General features: G+C 35.7%; 2 protein-coding genes across 2 annotated transcripts in view; both read right to left on the bottom strand.

Moving 5' to 3' along the window:
• LOC108738307 (oxysterol-binding protein-related protein 9) overlaps nt 1-1,969 on the bottom strand; it is a 14,764-nt gene extending 12,795 nt beyond the window's left edge. Inside the window, exons 1-6 of the mRNA XM_025976353.1 lie at nt 1,752-1,969; nt 1,094-1,294; nt 929-1,030; nt 789-866; nt 652-724; nt 182-213 (exon numbers count right to left, since the gene is read on the bottom strand). Coding sequence (XP_025832138.1) covers nt 182-213; nt 652-724; nt 789-866; nt 929-1,030; nt 1,094-1,294; nt 1,752-1,859 — 594 coding nt within the window. The 5' untranslated portion in view covers nt 1,860-1,969. The remainder of the gene's footprint in view (nt 1-181; nt 214-651; nt 725-788; nt 867-928; nt 1,031-1,093; nt 1,295-1,751) is intronic.
• Nucleotides 1,970-2,585: 616 nt separating this feature from the next.
• The window catches only part of LOC108738275 (mediator of RNA polymerase II transcription subunit 15-like), a 22,054-nt gene continuing 15,420 nt past the window's right edge, over nt 2,586-9,219 (bottom strand). Inside the window, exons 2-3 of the mRNA XM_025976362.1 lie at nt 3,363-6,544; nt 2,586-3,203 (exon numbers count right to left, since the gene is read on the bottom strand). Coding sequence (XP_025832147.1) covers nt 2,720-3,203; nt 3,363-6,544 — 3,666 coding nt within the window. The 3' untranslated portion in view covers nt 2,586-2,719. The remainder of the gene's footprint in view (nt 3,204-3,362; nt 6,545-9,219) is intronic.

The following is a 9,219-nucleotide window of genomic DNA, read 5'->3' as shown; positions in this document are numbered from 1 at the left end:
TAGTTATCACATAGTTGGATGGTTTTCATTTTTGATTTGTGTTACTGATATTTATTATATGTCTAAAGATTGAATACATTTCATCATTTTAATTATTATACCTCCGGTTGCTAATAACTAGTTTATAAAGTTGTTTTCACGTTTATCTTAAAAGTTAATAATCATCTTAACTATTAAGTACTTTTATGTAATATACAAACTTCTCTAGAATAACTGAATTGTTAAATAATTTTAACTGATGGTGTTTAAAAATATTAATGCTGCTATTTTTCATTACTTAGCGCAGTACCTTGTTACTTAACAAGAGAAATAAGCATTTTAATGTAAACAAACAAGCTTTTATAATCTAAAAATGTACTTCAGCCAATCAATAAATTAAGATAACAAAATGCGATACCAAAACGAGCAATTAAGGCTATCATAAAAAATGGTTTGTAAGTGGCTTTGCGGATGGAAGAATGAAAATTTTCCATAATAAGAACAAACAGTTAGGCTTTTTTTATTTATAAAGAGAATGAAACTAGTTTTCTTCCTGTGTTTTAAAAATTTTAGGGTAAAAACAGAATTGGATGTAAATACATGGTATACATTTGCTGCATTTCTAATATTACTTCATAATAAAGTTACTACAAATAAGTAATTAACTCAAACAATGAATATATATAATACTGACCTTAGCAATTTGTAACAGAACAATGGAATGTTTAATGTTATGCAACATGCTCTGAAAAAGAAAATCTTTTTTAAATCGTTTCTACACTAAAATGTGTAAAAAAAATCGTACTTACATTAGCATGAGTTAATATTACTTCACATTTTGTTTTTTCTTCAGGATCATTCATACTGTTTATTTTTTCTTCTAATTTCTGCAATTAATACATTTTTATTTAGTAAAATATAAATAAAGAGAATTTTGACTAAAACATACTTTAGTTTGGTCAATCATAAGTTGAAGATATGCATCGGCTTCTGAAACTTTATTATCAAAGTCTTTGACTGTTGGAGGAGGCCTCATGGTATCCCATTTTGTCTGTAAATAAAAATTACATGATCATTTACATATTTTTAACTAAAAACAATCTAAATTGCTTACTCTGTGAGCATGCCTGTAGATTGTGTCCTCCAGTGCTCTAACCCATTTTTCACGTTCTTCAGCATCTCTAGCTTGGAAATGAAATGTTTTATGATCAACCGTAATTGTAAATGTACTATCATCTTCATCATCTATTCCAATAACAGCTCCTTTCAAACGTACACATCCTCTTCGGACACCTCTCATCATCTTCTCTTTTGACTATAGTAAATTTAATTGAATGAAAAGCTTACATAAAATCATATTACAGGTGTTTGTAAATATTAGCACATACTTATTACATGCTGCTAGCACTATATTTAGTACAATCATGTATATAATTATAAAACTGAGAAGCATTTACTAGTTTCATAATTAAACTTATTGTGGAGATATTTGCAATGCCTGAGTGCATATAAAAAGTGTTTTTCAACAAAACACGGTAAATAACATTAGTGAAATGACATCACTTTTGTATTTTTAGTATTATGAACGTGAAATAGGTATAAGCGAATTCTCATTTAACTTGTTTTTATTTAATTAGAATGTATAGATATTTGTTGGGGAGCAAAAGGTGAAATTAAGGGTTTGTAAAATAAAATTCTAATCTTCTACGCCCAGAATAAAATTAGCGCCTTTTCCTGTTCAAATTTGAAGATAATTCTATTCAAATACATACTGTGTAATAGGAGAGAATCCCGGAACTTTCGTCTAGCACAAACCAACGATACTGCCATCCTTTCATAACATTTGTCCACTTGCTTAAAGACCCTTCCATTACGGTCATTTTAACTAACTTACACAAGCATTATCACGAAAAATTTAATTATTTCATGATATCATCACAACTTCTTTGACATTAAAATTATAGGTTATGCGATATACCTATGCGTCAACTTTGTGAAGAATGCGCACGCATATTTATTAACTGCAAATTAATTATATTGCAGTTGTTAGCATGCAGAGCTTTAATGTGGGTTGCATAATCTATTGCTCTGACTGTTAAATTAATATACGGGGTGTTCGTTTATAATCTATACGTATCCTAATGCTTAAATGCTTTCGCGAGAAAAATTGGGGTAAAATAGAACACTAACATTTAAAATATTTTGTTTTAATAGATATTGCTGTTTATTTTACTTACGTATATAAAAACTAATACTTGAAAAAGTACTTCTCTTATTGTATGAATGTATAATGCATACCCAACTTTTCTTTAGCTCTGTAGGTATCTGCAATTATTTTATTAAGACTCACTGAATGGCTTTTGAGTTTACAAAAAGTTAATTTTAAAAATAAAATATGTTTTGTCAATGTAACTTTTTTGTGTTTTATATTTTGGGGATAAGTCAAATGCCAATATTATGTGGTAGGTTTGTGGTAATTTTAAATTTCAGCTGCTGAAGTAGTTAATCCACGCATACCCTGGTACGGCTTTATTTTAAATTCATTACGGATTTTCAAATAAGAACTTCTACAAAATACATTATAAAACCAAAAAAAAAAATTTGTTCTTTATTTATTTATTAAAGTATAAAATATTACTGTACAAGTCGAACAAGTGTTCGTAGATTTACTTAAGAAAGTCATTTAGTGATGCTTTCTTTTACACTAGATAAATTAATAATTTAGATTCCATATTAATATTTATGTTGGCGATGGCAATTTATTCGAACCAGTCTTACTGTATCCGGAACTTACAATAACTTGATTTTCCAAGTTATCACTGGCAGCGGCTGCCAAATCTTCCGGTCTAACTTTCAAACCGGAGATATCAACAAATTGCTCCAATTGTTCAGAAGCTTCGACTTCGTATTCGTCTTCGTCTTTTTCTTCCATTGGATCAATGATAGGGATCCTACTTTCAACTAGTTGTGAAGAAGCGTCACTGAGATCATATTGGAAATCTTCATCGGTAAAGGCGACCAAATCTCTCCTGTCAATATCAGGATATGGAACCCTCGTTTCTACTATATTGGAGGGTGCAATAGCTTCCAAATTGTCACTAGTATTTGCTTCAGCTGCCTCAACGAAAGCTGATGATAGTTCTCCACTCAATTTACTAACCGTTTTTGTGTTTAAATCGTACATGAAAATTTCTTTTTCATCTTCTTCTTTGGCTTCCTCAGGTCTGAAATTGAAGACGCACATAATAGATATTAGAAGTAAATTTGATTATTAAATTTCCTCTTGTCAAAGGTGTTTTAATAAGAAAAGTAGCATATATACGGATAACAGAGGTCACAGAGTTTTAATGAAAAAATATTTTGTTACTACGACAAAAACTTACTTGGTCACAAGGAGCACTACTGATTGTTTATCGACTGCTGTTGTATTCTCAATTTCGAGCCATTTTTGGAAATTTTCGGTTGTAGGATTCTTGATTAGTTCTTTCAGTGCTTGGCCAGCAAGAAGTCTCTCTGTTGATATAATTTCTCTCACTGGTCGACCTTTATTACCAGTATATTCAACGGGCGCTAAAACAACTACACTCGTTATATTTTTGCCTTTCAATTCGGGAACATCCGGTATTGGAAATTGAGCGCCATTGACTTTAATGGGTAAATATCTTGTGTATTTTTCACTATCCAACTGAACAGCTTCTACTTGAGAAGCACCTTCTTTTATATAAGTTTCACCAATTTTCTTTTCGTCTACACTATCTTTTTCGTATTGGACAACTTTTACTTCTGGAGCAATAACTTTTACCTCTGCTGGGTCAGATCCCTCAGGTTCTTGATCTGGTGTGGCAAGATCATCTAGAGGTTCACCATTCTTCCTGATAATCGAAGGAACAGGCTCACTGCCTGCTGAAATTGCTTCCTTACCTCCAGCACCGAAGAATTGCGACAATTGTTCTGGTGGCAGAGCCGACAGTGGTATGTCACCGACCTTGTCATAATCTAAAACTGATATTTGAGCATTTTCCAAAATACCAGATGACAAAAGTTGCTGTCGTAGGTCGTCAGGTACTTCATCAGGAAGTTCCAGGATATTCTTCTTAGCTTTTTCTTCTTTCTCGGGATTTTTGGTAGTTGTAGTTGGTGCAGTTGTTGTACTTTGATATGTTGTCCTTCCAGTTGTGGTTGAGTAGACTGAAGAAAATCGGTGAGGAGCAGTGGTAACAGATTGTTGTTGTTGTTGTTGCTGATTTTTCTGTAAATAATTTGAATTGGCAATACTAATGGAATTTCCTCGCTCTTCAGATGGTTTTATTTCGATATTGTATTGGTTTTGTTGTTGAGTGTTTTTGGTATTTAATTGTTGGGGGTACTGTTGATACTGTTGCTGTTGACCAAGGGTTCGGTCTGATGGATTGACTTGTGTGAAATATTGCTGTTGGATTTGTTGTTGATGGTGTTGCTGCTGCTGCTGCTGCCGTTGTTGATTTTGTTGTGATTGGTGCGGCTGTTGTTGTTGTTGCTGTTGTAGTTGATGCTGGTGCTGCTGTTGAAGTTGGTGCTGCTGCTGCTGTTGAAGTTGGTGCTGGTGCTGCTGTTGAAGTTGATGTTGCTGTTGCTGTGGTTGATGTTGTTGAGAATTTAATTGATAATTAGTTTGTTGCTCTTTAGTCTCAGATGGCAACGTTATATGTTGTTCATACTTTGAAACAGATGGAATCAGTTCACCACCAGGAGGAAGGACATTTTCTTCTTGGTGTTGTTGAGGGTGTTGCTGTTGTTGATGTTGAGGTTGTGTAGGAATAGAGTTAAAGTTGTTTAAGCGTTGTGAACTTGGTAGAAGTTGATGTTGAGGTAGTCGTGGTAACTGGTTGTGGAAGGGCAGATTTTGGTTATGGTCATTACGGAATTGTTGTTGAAAACCTTGTTGTGGAATGCTTTGTTGTTGAGTAAACTGCTGATGTTGTGTGAACTGTTCTTTGTTCGCATTTTCTCCAAAGGAACCTACAAACGCTTGAGCCTGGGGTTGATGTGAGGAATCAAGGAATGGTTTTGGTTGTTCTGGAGATTGATGCTGTTGCTGAGGGTTAAACTGGAGTTGTTTTTGTAACTGAGGGATTTGTTGTTGTTCGGGCAATTGAGAATACTGTTTCTGTGGTACTTGTTGCTGAGGAGTGTGGAATATGTGATGTTTTTGAACTTGGGGTAGGTGTTGCTGTTCTGGGAAGTGGGTTAAAAAGTTTGAAAAACTTTGAGGAGGTAGGTTAGGGTTTTGCTCGAAATTGCTTGGTCTCTGCTGCTGCGGGGGCGTGAACGAAGTTGATGGTTGTAGATTTATTGTGTCTGAGGGGACGTAATTGTCAAATGGTTTATAAGCAACTGGCTGTCTGAAAGGCACGTGCTGGTGGGATGGTAACTGTTGTTGAGATGAAGGAGCAGGAGGTCTGTCAAGAGAAAGAGAAGGAGGATGAAAGTTGGGTCGATTTGGTAGGGGTGGGAATTGGCTGGCAGGGAAAGGTGGCGGCTTAAAAGAGGGTGGTTGATTAAAAGGTCTAAAGGATGGAGGAGGTGGAGGAGGTGCAAAGCGCTGGCTTTCTGGTCGAAATTGTGGGGGTGGTCTACTGATAATTTTTGGAGGAAAGCTTGATGGTGAACGGCCTTGTGGAGGCGGTGGAGGAAATATGAATTTTCTACTTTGGGGCTGCGATATGACTGGTTCAGGAGCAGATTCTTCTTTCGAATCGTCATCGCTGGTGCTAGTTCTTTTGTACTGATTATTACTTGGTTTTTCAAATCTCACATGAATATGTTTGTTTCCTGAATAATCGGATTCTGGTTTAATAATTGCTCGTAATGTTGTGCTTGGCGTTTGGGGTGGAGGTGTAACTGGTGGTGCATAAATTGGTTCTTGAGGCGGTTCTTCTTGTTGTGGTTCTTCGTCTTCCACCGGTGGAGATATTGCTGGAATAGGTTTTTCGTATATAATACTATCTTTTCCGTATCCGTTAGGATTTTTTTTGTATTTCACGTAAAATACATGAACAGGTTCTTTCCTTTTAGGAGCCGGAGTTACAATAACCGGTGCCGGTGGTGGCGGAAGGGTGACATTAGATTCTTTGATAATGATTTCAATAATCGGCTCAGGTTCTTTGATATAGATAGGTTTTTCGATTATTTTTGGTGGAGGAGGTGGTGGATGACCGTAGGTTTGAGGATGGATATGCTGGTAATCGCTGGCCAGATCGTTTCCTGGGCTGATAGGCAAATTACCAGCATCGTACAAGGGATCTCTTTGGGAATAGTGAACAAGAGGTTCCATTTGGACGGCATATGGCGGAGGAGAGGGCGCAGGTCTTCCTCTTCTAAAGGTGATATAATGCTTATGGGCTGGAAAGTAGTTTGTTCGATGACCCGAACTTATCCTTCTTTCTGTGCGGTATCCATAGACAGGGTTAGGGTGAGCAATAGAATATTCTAAGTTCCGTTTTCCTCTAAGTTCTGTCGATGTTTTCTTTTTGGTTTTGATTTCTGAACTTGTTGAGAGTGCTGTTGCTAAACAGCAAATCAACGCCTGAAAAAAGAAAGAGAAGGCATGAGATATTCTTCAAAAAATAATTATAAACAATATAATAGTCCAATGTAAATGCAATTGTTAATTGACAGTTAGAAGGAATCACACGTTAGGAAATTAATGGTATGTGTATTCTATTAACATATTCCTTTCATGGAGATTTATGTATCTAGAAGGTTAATGAATAATAAAAACCATTTTGCAATTGAAAGAATTTAAATTATATTCTGGCAAATCATGAAATCGGTACATTTATTATATGTAAATATTATATTCCTCGGTAATATCAAGTTTGTACAAACTGTGCATGCTTAACATTTATCTTATTTGCAGTCACGTTAGTAAATAAAAAAATTACGGAGTAGGTTTTTTGCATCTCTGTCAGAGAAATTGTACTGTTTTGGTGATTAAATAGGTATATGAAATACTACGTACAATATTAGAAAATGTTGCCATTTTTCTTTGTTTTAACGACAAAACGCCACAAAAAGTAAAACAAAACTTAACCTTTGCACTTGACAATTGATGACCGAACTTTGAACCAGTATCGACAAGCCGATACTTGGCAGACCGGTATTGGACCAAACATGACGCAACTGTAATGTACCTTGCCTTGGCACGTGAAGATTTATCGAATTTTGGACCAGTATTGGTAAACCAATGATTGACTGCCCCAGTATTGGACCAAACTTGGCGAAACGTTAATAAACCTAGTCTTGATCCTTAACAATTAACCGAACTTTGGACCAGTATTGGAGACCAATGCTTGGCTGCCCGAGTATTCGAGCAAACTTGACGAAATGTTATTATACCAAGCTTTGGACCAGTTTTGTTAAATCTATATTTGGCTGCCCAGTATTGGACCAAACTTGGCAAAATAATATTAATAAATCTAGCCTTGACACTTGCAATTGACCGAAGTTTGGATTAGTATCGACAAGTCAATGATTGACTGCCCCAGTATTGGACCAAACTTGGCGAAACGTTAATAAACCTAGTCTTGGCCCTTGACAATTAACCGAACTTTGGACCAGTATTGGCAGACCAATGCTTGGCTGTCCATGTATTCGAGCAAACTTGACGAAATGTTATTATACCAAGCTTCGGTATTTGAAGATTGACCAAGCTTTGGACCAGTTTTGTTAAATCTGTATTTGGCTGCCCAGTATTGCACCAAACTTGGCAAAATAATATTAATAAATCTAGCCTTGACACTTGCAATTGACCGAACTTTGGATTAGTATCGACAAGCCAATGATTGGCTGCCTCAGTATTGGACCAAACTTGGTGAAACGTTAATGTGCCTAGCCTTGGCATTTGAAGATTGGTCGAACTTTGGACCAACACTGACAAGGCGATACTTGGTTTCTCACTATTGGTCCAGGTTTGGGCCTGTGGTCGACTGGCATTTTCCTACATAATTAATTAATTGAATGCCTAGATTTTTAATAAGAAACCTTTTTTTTATTACTCTCATCATCATAAAGTCGTCAGTCCTAAGACTGGTTGGACACGTACCTCCACTTTTTCCTATCCTGAGCTAAACTTCGCATTTCCCTAAAAGTAGAACAGCCCACATCCGTAACTATTTGCGAACAGTAATCTAAAGTAGGTCTACCTCTACCCCTTCTAACTCCTGTTTCTGCCTCTAATATGTCTCTGACTAGACCTTCATGCCTAAGAAGGTGTCCTACGGCAGAAATATTATTGTTTAGGTATATATCGGCCCACGCATTTGACCTAACAAGAAACATTTTTTGAATTCACCGGGATAATAATCGTTTTAAATGTATGAGATAGTCTGGCGTACAAACATAGTTTTCAATACTAAAAGTTTCACTGTTGGAATGCGTCATTTTGTCAAACGTGAGCGAGCTAGAACTTTTCTTTAGTCAGACGATTGTTATTCTAGTTGGTTAATAAAGAAAGTGCAAATAAACAATGTTATCATCACTGCGGTCGCTAATTGAGTTTAGCTGGGTTTAGCTAATTGGGTTCTTTAGTAAAAAAAAAAAATCTTTTCAGTGCAGCTTATTACATACAATATTGTATGTTCATTCTCATGTGTAGAAGTAGATTTGTTTATCGTGCACCTCTTCTAGAGAAACAGGTTCCCCAGACAGGTATAGGACAACATTTCTGAATGCTCACTGGGTCACGGTCCTGACCCTAAAGGACGTTATACGTATTAAATACTTTCCATGCCATCTCGAGATTAACTAGGTGAAGATGAGGAACAATGCTTCCTTTTAAATAAATAAATTGTGGCGGAAAAATGTATATTTTTTGTAAATATTTAATATTATTTGTTAAGCTTTTTTTAAAATTCTTTGGCTACTTTATAGTTTGTTAGAGTTTTTGGAGGACTTAATAACAAAGAAATAAACACTAAATAACAAACTAACAATACAGCAATATATTTACAAATTTAACAGGGAAAGATGATCGGCGATAAAACTGATGAAATGTAGTAAGCAGTACCAGAACGTAGGAAGACTGTCATGGGCGTCCCCGGGGGGGTGCAGGGGAGGGCAGCTGCTCCCTCCTAGAAATCTAGCAGAAAATGTATGAACTCGCCTAATCACTAATCAAAGTGTAAACGGGGCCTTATATGCTCACTTTTGAATAAAATAGTAGAAGTCGAATTAAACAATTAAAATAAAATAAAAATGCAT

This window comes from Agrilus planipennis, unplaced genomic scaffold (genome assembly GCF_000699045.2).
Source record: "Agrilus planipennis isolate EAB-ADULT unplaced genomic scaffold, Apla_2.0 scaffold186, whole genome shotgun sequence".
In the NCBI taxonomy this organism is placed as follows: domain Eukaryota; kingdom Metazoa; phylum Arthropoda; class Insecta; order Coleoptera; family Buprestidae; genus Agrilus; species Agrilus planipennis.
The sequence above is the reverse complement of the archived record's forward strand: the minus strand, read 5'-3'. Positions and strand labels throughout refer to the sequence as shown.